General features: G+C 37.6%; 1 protein-coding gene and 1 pseudogene across 1 annotated transcript in view; both read right to left on the bottom strand.

Annotated features, from left to right (window-relative positions):
- Positions 1 to 13,420: 13,420 nt before the first annotated feature.
- On the bottom strand, positions 13,421 to 13,571 carry LOC121152769 (annotated as a pseudogene).
- A 1,608-nt stretch (positions 13,572 to 15,179) lies between these two features.
- Positions 15,180 to 27,553, bottom strand: part of BCHE (butyrylcholinesterase) — a 28,937-nt gene continuing 16,563 nt past the window's right edge. The window contains exons 2-3 of the mRNA XM_040974946.1: positions 22,756 to 22,922; positions 15,180 to 16,160 (exon numbers count right to left, since the gene is read on the bottom strand). Coding sequence (XP_040830880.1) covers positions 16,036 to 16,160; positions 22,756 to 22,922 — 292 coding nt within the window. The 3' untranslated portion in view covers positions 15,180 to 16,035. The remainder of the gene's footprint in view (positions 16,161 to 22,755; positions 22,923 to 27,553) is intronic.

Consider the following 27,553-nt stretch of genomic DNA (forward strand, 5'->3'; position numbering starts at 1 on the left):
AGGCGAGGGAATGAGAAAAATAATGCTAGTATTGCTTAATAATTTCAGCCATTAAATTTTACTTCAACAATGTCTCAAATTAATGCCCTGGATTCTATACGTCCCATTTTTACTTTTACAATGTTTATGTGTCTTCCAAAATTAATTACTACATGTCAAAAAATGAACTACTTTTGTGCAATTGTGCACTTGATAATAGATAAATTTATGTGATGTTGCGTATACCTTGGAAAACTTTTGCAATAGGTGAAGTTTGACCAACTGATAATTTTTTTTGTATTTCACAAGCTGAAACTGATGCTTACATGTAAATAAACAGGAAAAAATAAGATACATAGAAAAAATAGGAAAAAATAATAGGTGGCAACTAAAACAGCTATAAAATCTCAACTTGAGAATTTTTTTTAGAACATAACAGTATCACGAGTCAATCAAGTCCCATGTAACTAAATCTTAATGGGGAATTGCGGTAGCAAAATAATTCCTATTTTTGACCCAGGCAAATAATCATCTGTTTCATAAGGTATAGAGGACCAGGTAGAGATGGCATAACAGGGTGAGTAAGATAATTCTAAGTAATTGTGCAGGCTACAGATGAAGAAACAATGTGGAAAGCTGGGCGATAACGTGATAACTGGTTTCTGCCTACACAATTCAGCAAAGAAGGGATTTATGAATACTTTATAAATTAAAGAAATTAACTGCGGCATTACTAAACTCAAAGTACCACCTACACGGCTTGTGCAGTTTTCTATTAATAGGGCTTGCAGCATTAGCTGCCAAGGCCCTGGAATAAATTACTCTGGAATTAGAGCTTGCCAGGATGATTTATTGCTTCTCATGCACATTACTTGTAGCAAGAAAATGCCATATTTGGAGTCGATCTCTTTGGGAATCCAAAACCTCCGAAGAGTTCCAATGACATAAGAGCTTGCAGTTACAGTCTGATGAATGTTCCAGAGAAGCAATGTGAAGACGACAGGGATAGTCTACATGTAGGTGAGATGTTTTTCCTTCACTTTTTGATCCCCTTGATCCAAACATCTACTTGTAAGAGAACAAGTCTGGACTAAGAGAAGCTCGCAAGTCAAACTGAAAAATGTGCCAACCTCACAATGTGCTATTTGTCTACTAGCATTTCCTTCATCCACAAAGCATGAATGCTTGTCTTCCTCTAGATGTAACACCAGCATTTGTGTGCTTCTTCCTGGCACTTCTTCTTGGCTCAGAGCTCCTCAAGTGCTTGTCATTTCCCGAGCAATAACAGTGCTAGGTGAATCATGTGATGCAATGTTTAATCTCTTGGATTATTTATTTCTAACTCAAAGATCCTAAATACCCTGGCATTCCTTGATGGGGCAGATTCGTTCTAATAGAGACTGTTGGTGGATTCTTGGTGAGCAGTGTTCACCGGGAGGACAAGTCATGATTTTAAAGTGGATTCCTGAATTCACTGGAGAGGAAAGGCAAGGTAGAAGCATGGTTACTGACTGGTCAGACTCATAGGCTGGAAACTCAACACAAATTTCTGAATTACTCATCTTGGAGAATTTCTCGGTTGGTCAATATATCTGTGTGAAATGAGTGTGGTGCACCCGGCTCCATGGTGATTTACTTATGCTAATATGTGAGGGCTCATTCTATACCTTGGTCCATGTGTCCACTTCTCTGCTCACCCATATCTCATCCGTTGTTGACATTAAGACACAAAGGCATCTCTCTGAGCTTTTTCTGTTAGCTTCCTTAGGAAACTGAACAAGTGTAAGTAAGTGGTTCTGCAAATCACATTCTGGACATTCAAACGTACAGGTGATTGATATCTGAAGAGACAAAGTCTCGTGGAACTGAGGCTCCAACCTATAGAGTCTGACACTAACATCAAGTAGAATGTGTTGGAACCGAGTTGTTGGACACCTAGTTTATGTCCACGGAAGACTGTCTTCAAAGATAGGTGCTTCTTCTTGGAAAATTGAACTTCCCATTCACACTGTGGAAACTGGAGAACAAAGACTATATTCCTACATTTGAAATCTCCCCAACACATCGGGCATGAACATCTGGCATAAGGGAATCATAATATTGATTCATCAGTGGTTTTGCATAACAGTATGTAATCACAGTGTGCAGTGGTAGAGTATCCTCACTTGGGTGGTGGACGCTGTCATCTCTGATGATGATGTCTACTTTATCTCTTGACTGTTGGAAGGGGTGTGTGTGGCGGAGGTGGGTGGTGTGATGCCCTAGGCTGTATTCTGCTTAGTCATAAAAGACTTAAAGCTCTAGCAGGGTTGATTTCTGTTGTTTTCAACTTAGAATTGTGAAATATTGAGGCAATATCCCTAAAATAAAATTCATTACTGTCAGTTGTTGACATTTAAGATTTATTTGTAAAGCAAAGAGGACAGAGTGAGTGAACAAAACAGACTGTCTTACCACTGGTTTACTCTCCAAATAGGCACAATGAATGGTACCCCATCAGGATCTCTCCCCTGAGTGACAGGGGCCCAAGAACAACCATCATCATTGTTTTCCTGGATGCATTGGCAGGTAAACAGATTGGAAGAGCATCAGCAATCCAAACCATCAATCCGATATGCACTATGACATGTCACTAGCACACTAGAACTATGATCCCACATTGCATGCAATTCCTGTGAGCTTCTACTCACCTTAGATAGCGTGTCCTTCCTGTGTGTCAGTGGGTACCCTTACTGGGGACATTGAACGGAAACACTATGCTTTCCTAACCAAAGCTTAACTGGGCCCTCTACAGCCCACTGGATGCAGTGACCTACGCACAATGTCAGCATGATCCACAAGGGCTTCCTTCAGGCAACATCATCAGTGACAGGGGCTGCCACATGCTGCTCTTACCTGCAGCCACTAGGTGCCATAGGTAAAACCAGTGCTGCCAGCTGCTGTGTGATTGCACCCTCCAAGCTGCTTCATCGTGTCTCTCTTCTTTCTTTAGAATGTCCACTGAAAAATCCCCTCCATCTATCAACTGCCACTGCATTTCTTCTCTTTTACTTCTACTGTTCTTCTCATGATCAAAATCAGAGCATTTTTTTTTCCTACAAAGCCATTTTGGATTCCCCCCAAATGCTTTATTTTTATGGCCTCCAGTCTATCAGTTTGTAGAGACATTGGAAGAAATAACAATGACTAGGTGAACTTAAAATGAGCCATGCCCTTTTAAAACTGACATCTTTATGATGAACATTGGCCAAGATGCCCGTTGGCACAACTGTATCTGGAGTTACAGTCTTGGCTCATGTCTGTCTCCAGCTCACTGCTATTTAACATGTCAACACACAGGTGAGTTTTGGCTCAGATAACTGAGACTCTGCCATACCTGGGAGAATCCTGGATTGAGTTTATGGTTTCTGGCTAAGCCTTTGAATGTGTTGGGGAATGGACTGGGGGATTGGAGCATTCTGTCTCTCTCGCCTTTTTAAATTGAAATTAACATCCAGGTTCTTTCAAAGAATTTGTTAATAAATTAATGTCATATGCCCTCATTTTATGCAAAATGTACCTCAAAACAACGATGGCAACAACAGCAGAAGATGTTGGAGTCTGGCTGGTAGTGTGTGTGTTAAAGAATGTGGAGGAACAGACTGCAGCCTGCATGTTCCTCCTTTGCTTTAAAAAATATATAAATAAATGATCCGAGCAGTGTTCCTCAGAATCTACATAAAAAGATTTGGGATAAATAAGTAATATTAGTTCTAGGTCTGATAATATGAATGAATGCTTTCTGTAAATTATGTACACTTTTCCTTTTGAAGATTTTATTAACAGAATGTGGGAAAATGTTAACATCTACTCAATTAGCATGACTTAACAAGAAAAGTGCATTCCAAATCCGCTTTCCCATGCAGCATGGAGTGTTGCAGCACAGCTAAGGATTCCATCACCTGGGACGCTGTCCTTCTGTCATAATGTCCACTGGAGTAACCGTACCACTGGTTCATTCTCCAAAGCGGCACTTCTCATTCAGGCTCCTAGTAATTCACTTGAAAAAAGGCAGTGGATGATGATCCAGTTTTTGGTTTTCCCCTGTGCATGTGGGAGCCCTGAACAGAATTCCCGGCTCCTGACTTCAACCTTTTAGCCTGTCTTACTCATGAGCGTGGCAGGCACTGTCTCTCTCTTTTCTTTCTCTCTCTCTTCTTTCTCTCTCTCATTCTCTATTTGTCATCCTGGATTTCAAATAAGCACATAAACCGAAAAATGTATTTTCACACATCAAAAAGAATGTCTGTTCTTACTACTTTCATTTTCCGCTTTTTTCATAGTATTTAATTTTGTTTCAATCTTGTAGGTCTTTGGAATGTTCACTCCGTGTGTACTTTGATTATTTAACTGTTCACAGACACACCCATACCCACCATATATGTATATATCTATAAATATGAATAGTTTAAAGATCTGAGTGAGACAGAGAGGTAGAAATACAGACAGACACAAAGGTAGGGTAAAAATACCTGAGTATTTAATGACAAAGATACAGATACCACTGTCTCGGTGATACACCCACAAATGTAGGTAGAGGCAGGCAGTGTCACGAGAAGAGGAAGGACAGAAAAGGGGACAGAGATGTATTAGGTCATTTCTCAAATGTTTACAGGGATCAGGAATGGGCTAGTGTGGAGTCGGGATCTGAGAGGTGGACTCTACCTGTCTATCCCTGGGCTGTGTCTCTTATTTTTCCCATGGCATTCACGGCATCATGTGGTGTCTAAACAGGTTCATGTCATTCCAACTCCTTGTATCCTTCTGATATTTATTTTTTTTTTTGCTATGAACTTCATAAAATATGCAGGTATCTAACAATCTTATAATGCCCTACCTTACTCAGCTTAATCTCATGTGGCTCTTTTTCTGTCTAACCTTCCATCTTGTTCTCAAATATTATGTGTTTTTCTTTGGATTTTTGTGCTTGCTACCACATTCTTCCTTAGATCTTGGTGGCATATTCTTTCTGCAGTAATGGTAATCTGATTTTTGCCACTTCTTTTCAGAATTAAGGATTGCTGACCATCAATACTGAAGTCACAAACTATCATGATGTTTCCCCAAGTATGTTTGGAAATTGAAATAAGTGACATCAGCTGGGGCATGAATCATAGACTTACTTAACTTATTTGTAAGTCTTACAAAGAAAATATGCACTCTAATATTTTTAGGTGCAACAGCCATAATTTATTTAGAAACTACAGAGGCCAGCATGGTACAGAATCTATAAGGGGTTAATTTATCTTGATGCCAAATAGACTTGGTTCTCTGATAGAAGCTTTGTCTGCATCTGATTCTCACATTTCTTCTTTTGTTACACGTTTATGTTATTCTTCATCAACAGGAAAAAGAACAGTTTGTATGTGTGATGCAAAGATGAAAGTAATTCTGTTGGGTGTGCCTACGGCGCCAAAAAGTCAGCCCCTTTCCTTTGTCATAATTGAAGGGTAGATGCCCTGAGTGTTATCCAGATCCACATATGAACATTACGTTTTCCAGCAGGCTCGGATACAGAGGGATTAAAGCAAACTCTAAGTGGCCAGTTTAGCATTCCATTATGAGGATTAAAGAACATGACTGTATTTACAGCTCAGGAGACCTATGGGTTGTTTTTCTTTTATGTAAGAGAATTGGTACCTTGGTTGAGTTCCCAGAACCCTGTGCCATAAAGCAACAAAGAATCATTTTTGGCCTGTAAATGTTCAGGGCGGGTGTTAGCAGTTAGTGGGGAATTTCAGTAGAGCTCTTGCCAAAAGTGCAATTTTCAATGTTACTGCATTAAGGGACCTATCAGGATTAGTTAATAGCAAAATGCTGCTCCAAGTATTTGAAAGTGTTAACATATTGGATGGAATGATTTAGCATTATGTGTTACAATGCTGACTAGTTCTTGGCAAAAACAAACAGTGAGGGTATTCACTTGTTTCTTCTCCCTCCATGAGAATAATTAAACAACAGATAATCTATTCATAGCATACAAATATGAAGTGTGCTCCAGTACAGAACAGCAGACACCGTGCTCAGCCCCCATGTGCACCATAGCCATTCTGCACCCTCCATGATGATTCACTGCTATTCCTTTGTAAATATGCTCCACCAGCGATAACTTAAAACTACACACGTATATAAACCAAGCATTCTAAGGGTTAAACTATAGGTCCTAATACAGAAACAATATTAAGCATACTAACTTGCATATTTAATTAAAAATGTTTGTGACTTGTTCATTTTAGTTATTTATCTATTAACAGCTATATGATAGTACATTTTACAACTAGATCAAAGTAAATTTATTTCATTTCTCTTGGTAGACCTGTGAGATGTTCCCGAATTTTGGCAAGAATAGTTTGGAATTCACCATTTCAGCCGGTTTAAGTAATCTGAGTCCTTAGTGATGGTCTGAGGAGAGCAATGAAGGATGCGCTGGGCAAACCACGCGGGAGAACAGCGTGGACGTTCTGGCCGATTTTGGGCCTTGATATTTTTGGGCATTTAGGGAGTGAACCAGGGTATGAAGATCTATTCTTTCTCTCCCTCTCAATCTGCAACTGTGCCTTTCAAACAAATAAATATTTAACAAATAAACAAAATCTTCTATGTGGTCATTTATTTGTGAAGAAAACCAAAAAATTTTCTCAGTTATCAAAAGCTTGCATTTACCTTTAGTGAAAGATGAGGCTGAGTTAAAGTAGAAAACTTCATGGGGATGTTGTTTTGAGCAGGAACACTGAAGGCATAACGTAAGGCTTAACTGAAGTTTAGGCAGCAAATTGAGTCTTGGCTCATGGGTGCTGGCTCCTCTCAGGCCACAGCTACACTCAATCTTTGAGTAATATCATTTATTCAGTTATTTCTGTAACATGTTTGAACTAAAAATACCACTTTTCAAAAATTTCCCAAGTAAGATAGCTTCTTTCATCTAGTTTTCATTTAACAGAGTATCCTTCCTTAGATAGCTGGACAGTACATGAAAATTAACAACTATCAAACCAAACCTGTGCTTATTTATTGCACCAATAATTCTCCATTTCTAAAAATTAATAATAACTCTATTCAATTAAGTTTCCAGCAGAAAGTCTTAACAGCCATTGTCAGTGTCTATATCTGTTTGCCAATTATGCTAACTGCTCTTTCAGAATTATCAAAAATGTAAAATCTGCCACTCCACAGTGACTTCCTGCCTTGGGCCACTTGTCTGGGATAATTGGATTGTTTTCTCTCTTCTCTTAATTTCCTCTCCCCTTCTTTACTGTCTACAGGAAGCCAGAGCTGCTTTTCTAACATGCGGTATGATCACAGTCCTGATCCTTGCTGCTACATACGCATGATAAAGGCAGGGACGACCTGCCCAGGACCTTCTCGTTTGTTCCTCCTGAGCTGATACTCCCTGTGAACTCACATGGCTCTTCATCTCAATACCCTTTAGTTGGGCCTATTAAATCAGCAAATAATATTTGATACACTATAAATCTATATTTCCTTATTTTGCTATATCTTATTCATGCCCATTATTTGGGTAATGATATCATTCTTTGAATGTTATTTCAGTGTTTATCGCACATTGTCCGAATAGTTCCGTGGAAGCAGAATTGCCTTCTAGTTTAAATACTACTATATCCCCAACATCTAAAATTAAAAGCAAAAATAATAATACTAATAACTGATGGCAAAAAGAAAAAGAAAATGTGTCCTAAGGTATGTTGAGGGATATTTAAAAATATATGCATCTTTAGGCATTATATATGCATGCATTTTATAAACCAAAATATGGATTAATATATTATTATACACTAATACAAAAATTGAACGTCTCTGTCAACAAGATTACTCTGTTCTTGTTACATATTTGTAAGACAAATAGTTTTGAATGTAGCACTATTAACACTATTCATACATGCATGAATCAGAAAAGTGCAAAATGAAATACATAAATGTGTGTGCATGTAAACATGCACATTTTCTCTTTTTAAAATAGAATCAGGGCTAGACACATATTACATACACACACAATTTATTAATTAAACTAACAGTGATGTGATAAACCAAATAGTGATAACTGGGACCCTTTTATCAATGGCTTAAATATCTTCTTTTTTGAAATAGTGATGAGGAGACTTTGGAAAGTTGATTAGAAAAATGTCTCAGGAAAAATTGCAGTGTGTCTCAGCAGAGGAAAATGTGTGAGAATTTGTAGGACGTCTTTTGATTGTGCCAGTCAGAGGTGACAAAAGCTCATCGGGTGCTGAGCATCTGAAAGCTTCCCTGTTAGCTCTCAATCCTCGGTCAGATAAATCAAGAGGCTGCCTCTTATTGGCTGTGAGACTGAGCGAACTGGGACAGAGTCATGATGCCCTCTCTGTGCCTGTGAAAGCTTCCAGAATTGGAAAAGCAGGAAGATAAAACATTCTGACGTAACTTTCACTTAATATTTTGTACATGACTTCAAAGAGACACGTATGAGTGAGATTATTAAAATATTATCCTTCTTGGTTAACTTACTTATCAAAGAGAATGTTACATACACATTTGGTTTAAAGCTGAAATGACGCTGCAGATGTCAGCATTTGCGATGTTCATATGCTTAACTGCTTTGCATAAAGTTAGTAACTTCAAAATTATCATATTTTATTGTTGTAACACAAAGATAGGCCATTTCAACTGAAGCAAATCATGGAATGTTTTTGAGATCATTGGAATGAGAAACATCTTGTAAGATTCAAAGTGTTGTTTTGTGTAGGGCAATAGACCAAAGACACATTCATGCCTGTGTTTGGAAAAATAGGTAAACAGAATTTCACACATCCTGAAAATCATCCTGTTTGAAATTCTCATAAAAAGTAAACAAAATAACAACAACAACAAAAACACGAAACACGTTTCACTCCAGGTCTATTCGTGCTTGAAACCAGGGACATTGCTCCTGCCTGTTGCCCTCTTGCATTGCTGTGGCAGGTGGGCACCGGGTCAGGCAACTTGGGCACCAATGTCACTGGGCCATATCCTAAGGTCATCTGGCTGCAGGCTATGATGATTTGGATCTGTGGGCTCACAGGGGATCTGGGGGATGGCACCGGTGAAGGTCTGCTGATGAAGGACCATTGAGGGAATTCCATAGTCAAGGCTAATGTACTTGCAGGTAAATGCGGGGTCCTGAGACCCAGTGATTTGGAGAGGGCAATTGGAGGAACATTAAGGGTCAGACCAACGTACAAGTACCAGAGGGAGACATGAACTGGGGTAGGTAGCATCGAACATCACTGCATACCACTCATTGGCACAGATTAAGCTAGAGCTGGTGGTTTGCATAGCAGGGATAGATCATAGTACTCACCAGTGAGAGTTAGAACAGGGGATGAGTGAGGTTAGGCTGGGACCTGGTACTAACCAGAATGTGAAAGAATTAGGTCTGGGGCAGAATTTGTAAGGAGTATGTATGTACTCCCCCCTGTGGAACTGCAGTCTCTGTGGCTGGGAGCAGACCTGGTGGGGTGGTAAGGTGACACCCAGTTAGGTTGGGGTTCCTACTGGTGAGCATAAGATCCAAGGCAAGGTACAGCCCAGATCAGGACAGGTTACAGTATCCAGCAGCCTACAAGTGTTTCAGCTATGGGGGTGAACCAAGTTGGGCCAGTTCAGAATACCCACTGCCTATCTGAGAACCAGGACGGAGGGTAGGGGCATGCCAGGTCAGGTCACAATATCAGCCAGTTTACATTGGGGTCGATATTGGAGGCCTCAGGTGTAGAACCTACCAACATGAGCTGGAATTGGAGGTAAGATAGAACAAGCCATGCTGCAGCACCAGCTGGTGGATGCTGAGGTGAGGCAAACCATGCCAGTCTAGGCACAGTGGGTATCGGTCTGTGAGCCCATGTGCAGGGGTTCTGACAGGGCCAAGGTTCCCTGGCCTGGATCCTTGGGCTAGCAGGGACAGTTGGTGCTAAATCTGTAAGCTCCAGGGAAAGGGGTCTACTAGGGCTCAGCTTGCCAGGACCAGGTCCTTGGGTCTAGCTGCCTGGTAGGCGCTGGGTCTGTGAGCTCTTGGCAGAGAGTCTGGCAGGCTCTGAGTTACCTGGTCTGGGTCATTGGTGCCACCTGCAAAAACCAGTCCTCCTCAGATAAAAGAACAGTGGAGAGCAGGTTCTGATACACATGGATGATAAGACAATCCATTGCGACCTACAGAGGATATCCGATACCATAGCAGAAGAAGGAGAATAGAGCAAATTGGACAACTACCCCTGTCCAATGATGACAGCAAAACTGTGAATGAATGGAGACTCCAAGGTTGACTATGTCAGCCAATTGACATTGAAAGGGTTTCCTCATCCTTGGATCTGTGAGATCCACAGCAGTTCAGAACTATCAAAACCACTTGGGAAGAACCCTCGAAATATGTGCCACCTTGAGGACCCTGAGTTAATATTGGGTTTCTATTCCCTTTCCTGAGTACTGGGTGTTGGCAAGCTCAGCATGGCTGCTCTGCTTATTTCTTCCTTCCCCCAGAAACAGGAAAAAGAAATAAAGAAGATTTGGAAACAATGATCACACCCATTTTTTCCTTTATGCTAAATCCTTCCCACCGTGCAACTATGTATACATCATCAAAAACAAGGATAAAAAGTTTAAAAAGAATTTTTAAAAAGCAGTATAACAAGACATGTATTACTGTTGAAGGGGTTGCTTGCAAGTGAGAACTCCTGAAGTTTAAGTTATCTTAATGTCTTAACAAAACTTTCTATGAGAGAACCGTATTTATTCCAGCATCTTCTCATATGAAACAAAGTACAAGTGAGATTTATGCCCATATAAGTAAAATCATATATGAATTGAGTTCAAAATCATATCACAGGGTTTCCCAACTATTCCTATGAATTAAAGGAAAGAGAAAATAGAAAAAAAAAGGGCAGTAGGGGAAATAAAAGCAAATCTATATAGGAAAGAAAATCATTCATTTTTCATGCTCATTCTGTTAGACAACCAAAATGATCATGAAAATTTAACTTTGATACCAAAGCAAAGAAGAAGCAAACTGGAATGAAGAGGAAAGCACTGGAGACCGAAATATTGCAAGATTATTATATTTCTGGGGCCTGAAAACTAACAGGAAACCGTCATAGAAATTAGGTGTTCAACGCTTACTATAATTTCAAGGTTACCGAGATGGCCACTGTGCACACAATCTTTACATTTTCATTAAAGTCTGCTGGAACTTGGAGTGTACACTTGCTATTTTAATAAACAATGGATTTCACTCAGTATCAGAGTGACTCGTGAGGGAGTTAAACAGGTGAGGGAGACTTTAGTAAAGACCGCTGCAAAAGAGGAGAGGGACAGACACCCACCACGTTGAGACAAACATGACGACACAATCAATGAAAAAGTAAAGGATGGAGGGACTGCATCAACGGGAACATAAACCAATAGCCCCAGTGTTTCTGCCACCGGAAATGGTTCCCCTTTTTCTCTGACATCAGGACGCCTGTTTTACACAGTTACTGTTTGTTAAAGGCAGAAAGGCTCTTCTCACTGAGTTGGTAAAAAAGTGCACTACATCGTTCTGTACTTGATTTAGAAATGTTCTCTCCTGGGTTCTGGAGAGATACCGCATGGGTTGGAGAGCAAAAGATGCATGATGACAGTGGAAGACTTACAGAAATTGAGGGACTTACAGAAATACAGGGGAGTCATGTACAGGTGCCAGTTTCTAATGGAACTGATTGAAGGAAAGATACATGAGCAACCTATATTAAGGATAAAACATGAAGAAAAAAATAGGAAAAAGTTGAGGTCATCTTGATCAATGCTAATAAATTTATATCAACAGATTAGACTAGTAAGTACCCCACTTCCTTTATTATTATTATTATTGCATTCTTTTTGAATAGTATCAGAAAGGGCCATTGTGGATAGAAAGCTAAGTACATAGATCCTCCTTGCATGTTCATTTTCAATAATCTAAGAGTGTTAATATTCTGTAATATGTGTTTACAAGTTGGTCTTCAAAAAGGTTTTTTTTTTCATCCCTTCTCTTTCAGTCATTGAAACAATAACAAAAGAAAATGGAAGGTCTTTTTTCAAGAAAAAAAAAAAGTAATAATTGCCTCAAGCAAAACCTTCTGCTAATGCTTCTGGGATGACAAGCTATTCTCAGCACTGCTAAGCATAACTTAATAATCATAAATAATTGATGCTAACATCTTTTTATCATCTGGGCAAAAGGCTCAGGTGTACTTTGAGAGCTGACAAATAAAAAACCCAGTGTTTTTACAGGATAAATGTATCTGAAAATAGGAGTTAATATGATTATTCCTTATATTGTACATCATTATTAAACCATTCCTTAAACAGTTACCTAATTCCAGGTTAGCTCAGATAAAATGGTATTCACATCCAATAATTAATACTATGTAAGCCGTGTACAATATTTATTTGATTTATTTGATCATTTTTCAAATGTACATTACTTCAAAGAAGGTATTTATTGTAAAACTTAAAAATAAAGATTCCTTGGTTCTGATGCAATGGTCTAGCAGTTAAGGTCCTTGCCTTGAATGTACCAGGATCCCATATGGGTGCCGGTTCTAATCCCGGCAGCTCCACTTCCCATCCAGCTCCCTGCTGTGACCTGGGAAAGCAGTCAAGGATGGCCCAAAGCTTTGAGACCCTGCACAACGTGGGAGATACGGAAGAGGGTCCTGGTTCTCGGCTTCGGATCAGCTTAGCTCCTGACGTCGTTACTTGGGGAATGAATTAACAAACAGAAGATTTTCCTTTCTCTCTCTCCTCCTCTCTATAGATCTAACTTTGCAATAAAAAAAAATAATAATAATTCTTTAAAAAGATATCCTGATTAACGTAGAGGTTTCTAATGTAGAAGTTTCAGAAAACAAAAATCAGCGGGTCAGACATTTATCCTTAACATTCCATAAATTATGTTCCAATTGCATTTTTTAGCAGAAAGTAACTAGTTTCTTTGTATGAGGAGTAAAAATAATTTTTCTTGCAAAAACTGAGGATTTTGTGGTTGTGTACTTGTATCAAAACAATATTAATCTAGTTCTTTAAATAAACCATTTAGAATGAGTCATTGCTTTCGAAACTGTTCCCTGTATGATATCAAATAAAGACCATTGAGAAATACTAATGTCTGTACCCTAGCCTCATATTGTGACTTAACTACCCTTTAACATGTGGAATATATATTGAAATTTTAGTATCTTTCAAAAACAACTTTATAATGTAGCAGTCTGGGAACCGCTAATATAGAAATAATATTTTTTTTCCTCTAAAAATATCTTTCACATGATTTTTCAAGATATAGAGCACTACCATACATAAGTAAGTTAAAGTCAATTTGGAGTCAGAGAATAGATTCTGCTGCAAGATTTTTTTTCTTTAAAAGAGAGAATGAAATCAGTGCCCTGCTATCACAAATTATGGAGTGAAGTTTCCCATATTCGGGGAAACCTCGGGATTCAGCACACCCTAAAATGCAGTGGGAAAGCCTTGCCTGGGGACAATCACCTTTGTATTCCTGGTGTAAATATTCTAACTGAACTGGCTGCAGGTGTAGCAAGCTACATTTTCCCCTGCAAATTCTAAGGTGTAATTAGGAATCAAGATTAATAACCACTGAATTAAATATTTCATTCATCTGGTGAAATTGTTCATGCAAAATTTGTGAAATGATTCATATATATGCACATGAAATCATTGGTCTTGTCTATGCATATCTACCTATCTATTTATCTATCTATCCATCCATCTATCCATCATCTGTCTGTCATTTCTGACCACTTCTTTTATCCTGACACTCACGTGCCTAGATGACATTTTGGATGATGAATCCCTGCACAGGTAGCTAAAATGTTGGCTCTCTTCTCGCTTCGTTGTTCCTCACCACTTTCCTCTTTCTTTCATTTGATTTTTTTCTAGTCTTTACTCAGGTTCTAAAATTATAATTGGTGCAATATTTCTAATGAATTAACTTTTAAGCTATGTTTTACAGTTACAATTCTAGCCAATGACATCAAAACAACTATTGTTTATCACTACTGTCCTTGATATACTAAAAATGTAATTTGCATTTTAATATATGTATAACTATAGAAATGCACAATAAATGTACGTTATGTTTACAAAGTGTACTATGTGTATGTTTGCTGCTCAGTCTGAACGCCACCGTAAGGAGGTGAGCACTCTTCCTTTCGAGTGAAACTTATTTTTTTCCTCATCGTGGAACTATTTAGTGAATTTGCTCAAATGTTTTGCTGCACGTTGGGAGACTCCTGTGCGTATAATTGTAGGGAAATTTGTGTTTATGCTGTGTGTCTATTTTCAGAAATCTGTTAATTTCTTAATTAAGATTCATATTCTTAAGATTCCACCACAGTAAATACTATTTTTGGCTGTTATTCATTTTACTGTTATCTGAGAAACAGACAGAGTCAGATAGAAACGCCCTTTGCATTGTTGCACCTTAAATCTCTGCGATGATGAGGGATGCGCCGCCTGCAAACGAGAGCCTGAAGCATCGCCTTGGCTGTGCTAGCACTTGAGTACCAGCAAAGTGCCTGGCTTCTGAGTGACTATGAAGATGACAAATTGACACTGAATCTGAGTGTAGACAAAGTTATGATCATTGAAAAATGTAGCACGTTCTATCTAATAGCACACAGCTTTTTCTGTCCTGACTGCTGATCTTGAAGATGTAATAAGCATAGAAAGTGCAGACACATTATTGAATTTGTAATGCTGAGATTCCTACGTTTTAGTGACCAACTCAATGAGTTAATTAATCTTGTGTGTGCTCTGGACAGACACGTTGGTAAATGCAGTATTGTACATTTTTCTAATTATAAAAACCATAAAGTTTGTAACAAAGAAAGAGAATAGTTAATGCTCTTCTGGAATTCAGCATTTTCTATATTAAAAGGTTAATAATTGTACATTTACTAAATCTCTTCCAATATGTAAATATCTCTGATTTCAAATTGTTCTCATTATCTTCATTATTTTTGAATTCCAAATTCACACATGTATGTTTGTAGAGGACTGAGGGGATGGAAATAAGAGACAGAAAGAATTAGAAGAATATAGTTTAAGAAGCATAAGTGTACATATTACGAAAAAAGCAAGTCACAGAAATATAGTCTTTATAGTTTTATTCTTGGAAGCAACATTTGATAACATAAGATACTATGAAATGGCTAGCCTCTTGTTTTAAGATTGTCTTTTGCCTTCACATATAAGAGAAGGGACACTTTTATGTGTTTTAAAAATATCTAATGTTAATTTTAGTATTGGTTGTTTTAAGATGTAATTTCTTTAAAATGCTGATTGGTCTATTTTCACCTACTTGAATGGCAGAGCATCAGCGGCAGACACACACAGTGTCCCTCCATCACTCCTTCACTCCCCAGATCAGCAGAGGCTGGTGGAGAGGACCAAAGCCAGAACAGGAATCACGTGTGTGTCGGGGGCTCAAATGCAAGAGCCATTGTCTTGTCACCCAGAATGAATGATTAGGAAGCAGACCTGGAAGACGAGTCAGGATTCCAACTCACATTATTATTTGGAATTGGGCATTCTGCAGAGCAATGTATTCCAGTTCAGCAGAATGGCCCATCTTGGAGGTTTAATTCACTTGGAAAAGTTATCTTTCCATGTGTGGCAATGAAAGCACATGTAGTGTAAAAACCATAGCTTATATTTCAGAGGAAAATTATCTCAAAGTTCTTTAGGAGGTTTTAAAGCTTCATTTCATTTTAATCCACATGTAATTAATTGTCAAACTATATGTTGTGATTTTTAAAGTAAATATACCATAGCCATTTGAATCTTATATGTTAGGCAAAATACAAAGTTAAAGATGCAAGAAATTGATATAATCCTTCCAGCATTTTTCTTTGAGCTGTGTCATAACTTCCTTGGTATCTGTGGCTGAGAGCTGCTGGTGTTTAGCCTTGAGCAACAGAGAAAGGAGCCTTTCATGAAGGGTGGATCTGCTCATTAGAATCCTGCACAGCTTTCTTTCCTGCTGGTATAGTCATTGAAGTGACTCTTCCAGTCCATCATGTAACTGTTCCAGCGATGGAATCCTGCTTTCCACTCTTGTTCTGCTTCATCAATATTTCCTGTAAAACATGAATGTAACATGCATAAATTGAAAATTTAATCTGTTTACTTTCATTGAAAAATAAGTATGATTATAAATTATACCTTCTCTAAGTTGACTTGTAGTATTATTTTAAATTTTAAAATTATTTTATTAGCTTTCTTATTGGAAAACCTTCTATTTAAAACTTGGTATTAAATCAAAGTAAATAACATATACATTGTATAACATATGTGAATTCTAGAAGTCACTAAAAGTACAGCAGCCCAAACTGCAATAAACACACTGGACTGCATCATGCTGAGAAACTTCTAAACAGCAAAGGAAATGGATTTACAGCATGAGGAGGCAACCCAGAGTATGGGAGAACATTTTGCACACACTACAACAGATAAGAAACCAATATCTAGGATTTAAAAGGGGTTTAGCAGTTCAGCAATAGAGAAACCAAAGACCACAACAAACGAGCAGACATTTTTTTAAAAGATTTATTCATTTTCATTGGAAAGGCAGATTCACAGAGAGAAGGGAGACAGAAAGCTCTTCCATCCTTTGTTCATTCCCTAAGTGACTACAATGGTCAGGAACCGATCTAATCTGAAGCAAGGAGTCAGGGGCTTCTTCAAGTCTCCAACCTGGGTGCAGAATCCCAAGATCTTGGACCATTCTCTACTGCTTTCCCAGGCCACAGACAGGGACCTGGAAGCAAAGTGGCACTGTCAGGGCACCAACTGGTGCCCATATGGTATCCCAGCACATGAAAGGGTAGGACTTGGCCAGTGAGTCATCATACTGGGTCCCCAAGCATTCGTTTTTTTTTTTTTCAAATAATCAATTCAAATGGCTAATAGACATGAAAAATAATCAGGCTCTCTACCTACTATGGAAACACACACACACACACTGAGGTCCATTTTAATACCGGTGTGATTGGCCTATATTCAACAATCTACTAAGACCATAGAATGGCATAGACATGGCAAATAAAGGTACCCTATTTCACTCTTGGTGGGAATGTAGGTCAGTACAGGTGTTATAAAAGCCTGTATGGAGAGTGCTAACACAAGTGAAAACCGATCTGATTCATGACCCAGCTAACATACTCCTGGGAATAAACCCAAAGGAAGTGAAATCTGCATGTGAGAAAGTGATCTGTGCATGATAATCCACAATGGTCACAACCAGGTATTGAACGTGTGTAGTCTGATAGAGATGCAACCCTTTTAACAGATGCCCTTTTTAAAATTAAAAATCCTGACTGTGATAGTAACATCTTAAAGATACTAATAAAATATATTCAGTACTAAAAATCAAACAGCAGATTTCCTAATATCAACTAGTCATGGCATTATAATGAAATTAGGAATGGAAAATATTTTCTAAACAACTGGACACATACTTTTGTGGTTGTTTAATTACTTTTCCTAGGCAGTGCATACATAAAACTTCAAAGCAACATTTCTGGACAGGTTATCGCAAGCCTAAGAGAGGACCAAGAAAGATACGATTGGTTTGTTTGTCTTTCAATTTTCATCGTTAATTCAAGCTGTTATAAAGTACTGTCCTGACTCTCGTTTTCTGTTAATGAAACCTGTTAGGCAGATATAATGTCTCAAATAACTGGCTTTCTCTGATGCAAGTATGGGACTTGCATTGAGTTCTGTCTTGGGGTAATTCGGGCATGGACTGCTGGACAGAATTTTTTTCTTTCTCTTTTCTTTCTCTTTCTGTCACTCTGTTAATCTGCCTCTCAAGTACATACGTACTTTTTCCATCCCAATTTTAAAGGGATTTTTCTCTCACCCAATCAGAATTTCAACTCCTCTCTTCAAACAATCCACCAACATTAGCCTTGACAAGAATGTCAAATGCCATTTGCAGGAGAACATTTTACCAAGTTTGTTCATGGCCGTGTAGCATCTTGGCAATATATCGCTTCCATCCTATAGATACAAGCGTATTTCGTATTGTGTAAGAAAACACAAATTATCTGCAATTCCAGTAAAAAAATCAATTTCTAGATATGCAAAAGTAAAATTGATTTTTATTTTCTAAAAAAGCATTGCTTAATAGTACAACAAACAATGCATCCAGAAAAAAATGACCATTTGTGACAGAAATTTACTGATTAAAATTTTTCAATTATTTTAATGATCAGAATATTCCTTGGAAAATAATTCTTTACAGTTTGAATAACAATTTTAATATTAATACTTGAGACTCTTGAGTAGGGCATACACCTTTTAAGAGTTTGGAGAATCTGCATACAAATTACAATCTATTTATACATGCTTTATTAATATAAATAATTAATTTCTTTATGCCTTTTATTAGGTCCATGGATTCAAATTTTGTTTTTAGCCTTCTCAGTCTTATGATTAAATAATTTATAATTTCTCCAAATAGCACTCAAAATTTTGTTTAATACAAGACAGAGCTTATATGCTTTAAGTATGTGTTTTAGGAAAACATCATAGAATTGAATCAGTGTTTTAACTATTTGTTGATTGACAAGAGAGGAATAGTTAGGGTTAGTACTGTGCCAAACAACCTCATAAACTCACTGGCATAACACATCCGCTCACGTTTCTCAGATGTTTGTTCTGCTACTAAAGTTATCTCGGATTTTTTTGTACTCTATGAAAAGGATGACAATTACAAAACCTTTAATTTATCCCTGCATTTTTATAATCAGCAAAATTTCATTGAAGCTGCACAAATTAAGTGTGAGGAGCTAAGCCATGTTTTAGCTCTTTCAGGCTGTGGTCACAAGCTACCATATTTCGCACAGCTTGCAGGGGATACTAGGTTCTCTCTAGGCAATCTAACTGCTCTGTCCTGACCTGGAGTGGTCCACTTCCTTGGAGCAGCATGTACTCCATCTGTGAGTCCCTGTCCATGAGTCCCGCTCACCATCTGCTGACATCATCTTGGGGACCAGGGCTTTAACATTTGTATCTGGAGGGGATATACACGTTCAGGCAGAACAAAAAGCAAATGGATACACTCAAATTGCTAGAGGAAGTAAAGTTGGAAGAGATTATATTGAAATGTGCTTTGAATAATATTAAAAGTATTGTAAGTCGTATGTTACAAAATTTACTGAAATCCCTTCTGTTTCTATTGCATCCTTGTGTTTTGAAAATGCATTAAATTTATGAAAGAATGTACAATACCTTATACATTAGATAGTAAATAATGCCTTCTCTGTTATAATTTTAAGTACTGAGTAGAAAGCTACACTCAGGTTGGGTTTCATGGAGACTTTCAGTACAAGTTTAAAGTGAAAATATAAGTGTGGAATGGATGCATCCTCTCGTGACCATCTGGCAAGCTGGACTCAGGTGAGCCTGCACCAAGATGCTCTGATGTGGAATGCGGACAACAAAACTGGCATCTTCACACTAACCCAAACTTTTGATACCTGTATTATACTACATATGAGAAAAATGTTAATGTCATTAATAATGAGTCCTTCATTTGGCTTTGTTTCTCTTATAATCAGGTAGATAATATCTATAGTACATTCTTAGGGAAAATTTAAATTTCATAACACATGAAACAAATAGACTTTGTTTTCTTGTCGGTGTATGCAATATAGTTAAGTGCCAGATCAGTGCATTTAAAGAAATGTTTTGTTTGAAAATATTCATCAACTGTAAATTACTGCTGAAGCGGCATATATAAAACATCTTGGGCTTCTATCTCAAGAGTGTGAAACTTTTTCAAAGGAAGCCGGGTAGTAGTTCCTTTACAAATATCCTTCATTTTAGAACCACTTTCAAAAGTGGCAGCAGTCCTTGTGACTCAGGGCAAGCCTTCATCCCATCTCAGTTGCTGCAATAGAGGCCTGCGTCTGCTTCTCCTGCAACCTCAAGCGTGTGTCCCTTCAGTGTGGTAGGCGGTAGATGCAGTTCACAAATCCTTGGCTTCTACACAGAGATCTCCACAGCCTCTGGGATACAACCAACACAGACCTGGGCAATGCTGTCTTCTGGGAGCAGACCAGTCTATGCAAGAATGACCCCTCTAAGTCTCCCTCTTTCTCTTTGTCTCAATCTGATTACTCAAACATAAGAATGAATGAACATTTGAAAAATATTAATAATCCATGCCTCATAATCTGAATAATACTAATATTCAAAATATTAAATAATAAAATATTTAATGTGACAAATATAAAAAAGTGTGAACATGATTCTTGATACCTAGAACCTTTTATTTATTTACAAAATATAAATCTATTGTTCTTGCTTGTTTAAATGTAATATTTTTATTATTAGAGACTTGTACTGATGCTATGTCATCATATGCATGTAAGTTGAAATACATGAATCATTTTTAATAGGAAAACTTCTTTTTGGTGGGATAAATTACATATTAAAGCACTGATAAGATGTAAGATCTTGCTTTCTTGAAACTTGAGAAATAAACCAGAGCATGATGTGTTCTATAAAGTTCATTGTTGCGCAAGCTGTCTGGCTTTCCAATAAAAATTAAAAAATAAATCTTTCAAGCTATGAAGTTGTTCCATTGGCCTGGTGTGGTAGTCTAGTGGCTAAAGTCCTTTCCCAGCATGCACCATAATCCCATACAGGCACCAATTTGTGTCTTGTGGCCCAGCTGTTGTGGCCATTTGGGGAGTGAATCAGCAGATGAAAGATCTTTCTCTCTGACTGACCTCCTCTCTGTATATCTGACTTTCCAATAAAGATAAATAAATATTTTTTTAAAATAGCTATTTCATATTTTAGGAAGGAAGGTGAAGCAGCTGCCCTAAAACACTGGAGTATGTGTGTTAAGGGAATGTAAGTATTTGGAGAAATATTTTTGAAGCTTGTGTTCAACATTACTTGTATTGAAACTCTATTTGATCAACAGACAAATTAGAACTGATCACCAGATCTTGAACCAAAATAACTGAGTTATTGTAATCTGTTCATTTGAAATCATCTCTGCTATCCCCGCTCATTTCCGCTCAAATCCCTGTCATGTAAGAACAGTAAACCCAGCTGAAGAATACATAGTTAATGAGAGGCTGAAAGCTACCTCTTTGGCTGTCTTGGCAGAGTTAACCTATGACCTCACTGCTATTCATTCGCAGAGCACACAAGGACAGTTCTGTTGCTCTGCAGTGGCTGCAGAAGCCTGTCTCTGGGTATAGATTTTGCCACAGAACTTTGGTCACACACATAACGCTGGTGTACAAGGCACATCTTCCAAACAGATGAAGAACATAATTGTAATTTTGGACAGTAATATAGTAGGATCCAGAGTCATATTAAGCAGTCGAGTAAATCTCCGAAATTTTCACATTTTCTGAAACTATCCCCCAAGGCTTCCAAGCAAGAAACAAAAAAGCATCTACCAGGTTGTGATAGTCAGCACAAAGCCTCAGTGTGGCAGGGTGCTGTGAACAGATGGGTAAATCCTCAAGCAATTGTCCAGTGAATCCACTAGTGTTTTAAAAACTAAAAGCGGAACACAGACTTGAGAAAGCACTTGAGCTCTCAATCGCAGGGCATTTTAAGCAGAGTGAGTTGGATTCATGTGCCTTTTTTTCCACAGAGAAGAAAATAGTACTGTAATCCATGTTTAATATGCAAGGTCATTAAAGTATTTCCCTAATAATTAATATCGGAATTATTTCATAATATGAGTCCATTCCCCTAATTTTGCTTTAGCTGTAGCCTGTTCTTGTGAGTGTTTCTATGATTTATGATTCTGTTTATTATGTGCCATATCATGTCTGTGTGTTTCTAAGCTCGGCTTCTTCAGAATGTTCAGACTGGGTGTTTTCACACACACTCTCAGAGTTTTTACCCTTACCAGGAAAGAGGGATTCCTCTTAGATAGTCTAACGGACACCAGATGCTGTCATGCTGAATGTCGTAGCAGAACAAATCAACTCTTAGAAGACAAATGAATGGCTTTGTTGCTCTGATAATGGACATACACTTAGTATTAACGAGTAAAACATGTTAATTACCCATTAAGTGATCGAAGATTGGTTGTCTAGGATGTAGCGAGACGTTACTTATCCTACTGCATTTTATCTTTGGGAAAAATATATCGAAATTTTCTTTTCAAACATTTTCATTCTTTATTTACATAAGGAAAAAACATTTCCTGTATTTTATGTACGGACTTGAAGAAGCTTACTTCCCTCCCACCCTCTCCCCACCTTTGCCTCATTGTTTCTTCCTTTTCTTAGAATTTTTATAATGACTTACTTTCAATTTATTCTGTAATCTCAAGCTTAATCCACCACTAAATAAAGAATTCAACAAGTAGTAATTACAAAGACTACCATTACTGGGGGTATTGACAGAACTACAAACAATAATCAAATATGAAGATGAAACTATACTCACATATCTTATATTTTATTATATATATTATTTGCTAATCTGCTTCATATACTCTTACAGCAAACACTTACAATAGTTGGTATAGGAAATTCATTAATCAAATGTTTCTGTTGAAATCACGTAGCTGTAGTTCAAGGTAACTACTTATTAGCAGCACTTCTGCGCCTTTCATAGTCTGCAGTTTCTTCCGTTTGCATAATAATCCACTTTCTACTCACTAAGCACACTGTAAACGACATGTACCTGTCATTTCCAAGACTTTGGGAAAAAATATTTTCCAGAATCGGCATTGTTGAGAACGCAGTTTAGTGTATATTCTTGGGGATTCCGTATTCAAGGTCAGATATTTCTGCTCAGTACTTTTGAAGAGTGGCCATGCCATTCCATTGTTCTGGGTTCCATTTGGATACCTAAATGATTAGACACAGACATTACATTTCAATTGGAATTATTGTTTAACAAAAATATTCATTCTCTTAAAACATTTAGCAAGATCATCCCAGCAGTCACAACAGACGTCTATCTACTGATCATATCAAATATGTTATCTAGTTCACTTTTTAAGATATTAAAAAGCTTTACCAATTAAACTTGTAGGAATTATATTTAGTTTCATTTAACACATTCTTTTCTTCCTTTAAGATTTATATTTATTTGAAACGCAAAATCAGACACTTTTTTCACTCCAGACCTTCAGAACCCTATAGAGTCTGGGGAGGAAAGCTGACATTCACTCAGCAGAGTTTTCTAGTGGGAGATTTTGCATGAATAAGTTGTACTGAATTAGATCCATTCATTCCTATTTAATCAGACCAACTAAACTGTGAATTTATCAACTTTAGAGATAAGTTGCTTTATAATAACCTAGGTATGTATAAACAGAAATTGAATGATTTATTAAAATAAGTAATAAAAATTGATTCAGCTAAAGCAACATCATAGCAGGATTGAAATACCATTAGGAACAGAATTATTTGAAAGGTGGTGCATTTGTCTACATGAATTATGTGCTCTCCTTCCATTCTTTTCTAACCAGAGATGTAAGAATGAAGAGATGCTGGGAGATGCATATTAAACTAGGAGAGACACTGATCTTATTCAGTATAATAATTATCTTAGTCCTTGCCCACTTTCCTTCTAGTTCTAATCAGATGAACTTACAGCACCATTTTAATCGCACATTCACTTCTGACTTGAGCAAATCCTGACTTACACAGAATTGGATTGTATCTTGCGCTCACCTGCAAAGCAGCAACAACACTACTAGTGCTCATCCAACAAATTGTGTTCTATGAAATAACTTCTGATTCGAAATTGTAATCTCAAGAAAACAACATTCCTTTATGTGTGTGTGTGTGTCATTTCAAAAATGATCGCAATAACTACTGAGTTGATGCAAAGATTTACATAATAATTTGAGGAAAACTCCAAAGATTTAAGCAATAACAAGGATATAATTCTTTGTATCAATTAAAAACTTTATAATGTATAATTTACTTCTCAGATACACAATTCTCAAATATTATGTAATTCTAATTTCACAACCACAAATCTCAGCATCTTGACTTTTATGTTTCTCCAAAACATTTTCTGTTCTTGTCAAACATAAGACATCAACAATGGAATATCTAAAGTTTCTTCATAAAAAGGAAAGTGCATATTCTGTTTATAAGACCAGGCTATTTTTTCTGCATTGTGATATATTAAATTTGAAAGATAACCTACACAATTTTACTGCTATGCACGTTGGAAAGAAAAAGAGCATTACATGTATATATATATATATATATATTTTTTTTTTTTTTCCTAACAATTGTGTCTTGGGAAATTAACTACCCAATGTTGATATTGATCACATATGTGACAAACTCTTTTCTGAACAAGTTAAAGAAAAGCCACCAATTGACTAACAATGTTTTATTATGAATAAATATTCATTTCAACTTAATGCATAAATTTTCAATGGGTTATAGAATCCTGATATTACCTGGCCTGGTATTAACATAAAATTTAAGATGAATTTTAATTGAGTCAAAGAGCTATCTCTCTGGAAGCTACAGAGCAATTTTTACGTCTATGTATTTCAGTGTCTTCTAAAATCTGGTACTGAAATCATTGATAATGATTGAAAGCCAGTGTCATGAGATGAGAAGGCCCATCGGCGCTATTTTGTACTGGCAATGTCTTAAGCATGTACATGTTCAGTTTTACAATCCATGTCGTCTCACCCTTTAATAAGATTGTGTTTTAATTTAATGGCCACAGAGACTGTCAAAGGATCTAAGCTTAGAAAACAAATGTTCACTCAATCAACATTTATTCAGTATGTACTATGTCAGACATATTTGAAACACATGTAATTCAGCAAAAATAGAATAGAAATTAATGCTTCTTTGAATATTTCATTCTGTGAGGGAATTTAGCCAATAAACACTTTGATGAAGAAAACATATGTTGTGTTAGTAGATGCTCGAGACGATCAAGAAATGAGCGATGAAGCCGATAGTAAAAACCGATCAGCACCAGCATGTGTGGGGAGCTCAGCGGCAAGTGCATAGCACGTATTTCCATTGGTGTTTCCATTTCATTCATCCAAGGAAACATGGGAATCTAACACCGTGCCTAAAATTCAGGCCAAGGACTCCGGGTGGGACTAGCCCTACTGGAATCCTCAGAATACAAACGTTCCCTGCCTGGGAGAATATCGTGTGGTTACAGGAAGGACATTTTTCATCTTAATAGAAGCCTGACTTCTAGGCAAGGAGGAAGCTGAATACCAAGCCAAAATACACAAGTAATGATTTAATCAAATGCTTGCATAATAGGAGTCCAATTATTATCCTGTAGCTGAAGACTCAGCTGCTGGAGTTGAGGATCACTCACACACGGATTGCTGTAATTTATCCCTGGAGGACACTGTATCTCTGAGGACAGAGCAGTGCAGTTGGAACCATTGAGTCCAAGTTCCTGTTCAATGTGTCTCTCTTCTTGACTGGCTCTGATTTCTGTGATTTTACAATAAAGCTGTGATTGCTAACATAGAGCTTCCTTCAGTTATATGAGTAGATGTATTGAATTGGGGAATGTGATGAATTTCAATGGGATTCTAGATTTTCAACCTCCTAATCTGTATTGTGATATAAATAAGGACCCTGAATTTCGTTGACACTGTGTCAGAAATCTTGGTCCCACTGGCCAATCTGGAAGGTTATCTTCTGAAAGTACATTTTATGTGATGCTGAATAAATGTGAATTTAGCAACTGAGATAAAACAAAGCTTGTGGTAGATACTTAGAATGAGGAGTGAATCATGCAGCTATATAAAAGCACGAGGAATGCAAAGGAAATAGGCTGCTAACGCTTTGTGTCAGATCCAAGGGCAAGCGTTGGTGAAGGCATTTTGCCTGGACCATCACTCCACAGACCGTTATTTACATGTGCTATGCATGTTAGTAAGCAAGGTGTTACTTAAACCCTGGGACACTCAGGCAACCAGAAGAGAAGTTAACCATTGTTCTTCACCAGATGCTCTGCAAGCGAATGCTCTCAGTGCTCAGTGAGAGGACAGCACAGGAATCGTCCAGCCATTCACCAACTGATTAGAGAACACCCATGGAAAATGTCTTCATAGGTCCCCACCCAGGTAGGCATCCTGCCTAATTGAGTAGCCCTGTGAGGGGCCTGGGAACCCCTACAAACCTGAGACATTTCCTGAAAATGACAGTCTCACTGGAGGAACTGCCCCTTGCAGTCTGCCAGGAAAGGTTCTTTCACTTTCACTTCACAAATAAAACTTCTCCTCTACTTCAAACTGTTTCACAGACTTTTACTTCTATAATAAACTGTGGAAAGAACTAACAGTATTTTCCTGGCAATACAAAGACTACAGGAACATCGTATGTTTGGGACTCTCCAAGGAAAGCAGATGTGGCCCTTAGAGCTCCAGCCATGAAAGGACTACTGGGAGATGAACTTAGAGAGGTGACAGGTCACATTAGTCAGGATCCTGTAGAGTTGGAAATGTGTGCACGCGTTCTCTCTGAGAAAGAAAGGAAGTGGTTAGCAGATTTCAACAGTAGCACCAATGATCTCCTTTAAATTATTTGACCAGTATGGAGACTACTAGAAATATTAGGGTGAGAAATTATGGTTTCCTCGACTAAACTAAAAACAGTGATCAAATCTTGCATATATATTGAAAACAGAGAATGTAAGAGTGGCTAATATATCAAATACGAAGAGTGAAGCCAATGATGGTGAGGATTTGGGACTGAAAAACTGGAAGAATGGATTTCTTTTTCCCCTCACTGAGCCTGGAAAGAATAATGTGTTTGGAAAAATATATCAACAGTTTACATGTTAGAGATGTTCCCATGTTAGCATCTCAGATTAAATTTGAGAGACAAATGGTGTTGTGAAACAGCAGTCAGAACGTCATGGTTAAGCTTTATTGATGGAGTCTGGATTCTGCTCAAACATTTCAATACAGTGTTCTCTCTGTAGAAGGAAAAATGTGATTCATTTTACAAATTTCAACATGACATTTAAAATCTGTAAAAAATCTATTAATTGATCTGATGTCAGTACCTGTCTCTATCCTATTCTCATCATACTATACTATCTTGTTCAGTCTCTTCCTTGATGTCCTGATGGAAGCCGCCATTTTATCTCTTACTGCTCTTTTATCTTCTTTTGCTGTCATCTTTCCCTTTTCTGATTAGAGGATAAATAGGTTGCTTTGTTGAAAATGGAAACTTTGCATATATCATGGCATAAGACAAGAAAGACACTGGAATAAATACAAACCATCACAGCTGATATTTTAAGTTACTACATTGCTTGTATTAAGACTGTTTTTATTTTGTTAATTTTGAAGGTCTGTTCATTCATCCGAAAGGCAGAGTTATCTAAAAAGGGGAAGAGGAGACACCTTGCACCCAATGATTCATTCCCAAAATGGCTGTAACAGTTGGAGCTTGGCCAGCCTAAAGCTGCGAGGCAGCAGTGATCACTGGGTCTCCCAAATGGCTCCTGGGGCACA

Source organism: Ochotona curzoniae, unplaced genomic scaffold (assembly GCF_017591425.1).
Source record: "Ochotona curzoniae isolate NIBS_2020 unplaced genomic scaffold, NIBS_Ocur_1.0 contig_2599, whole genome shotgun sequence".
Classification (NCBI taxonomy): domain Eukaryota; kingdom Metazoa; phylum Chordata; class Mammalia; order Lagomorpha; family Ochotonidae; genus Ochotona; species Ochotona curzoniae.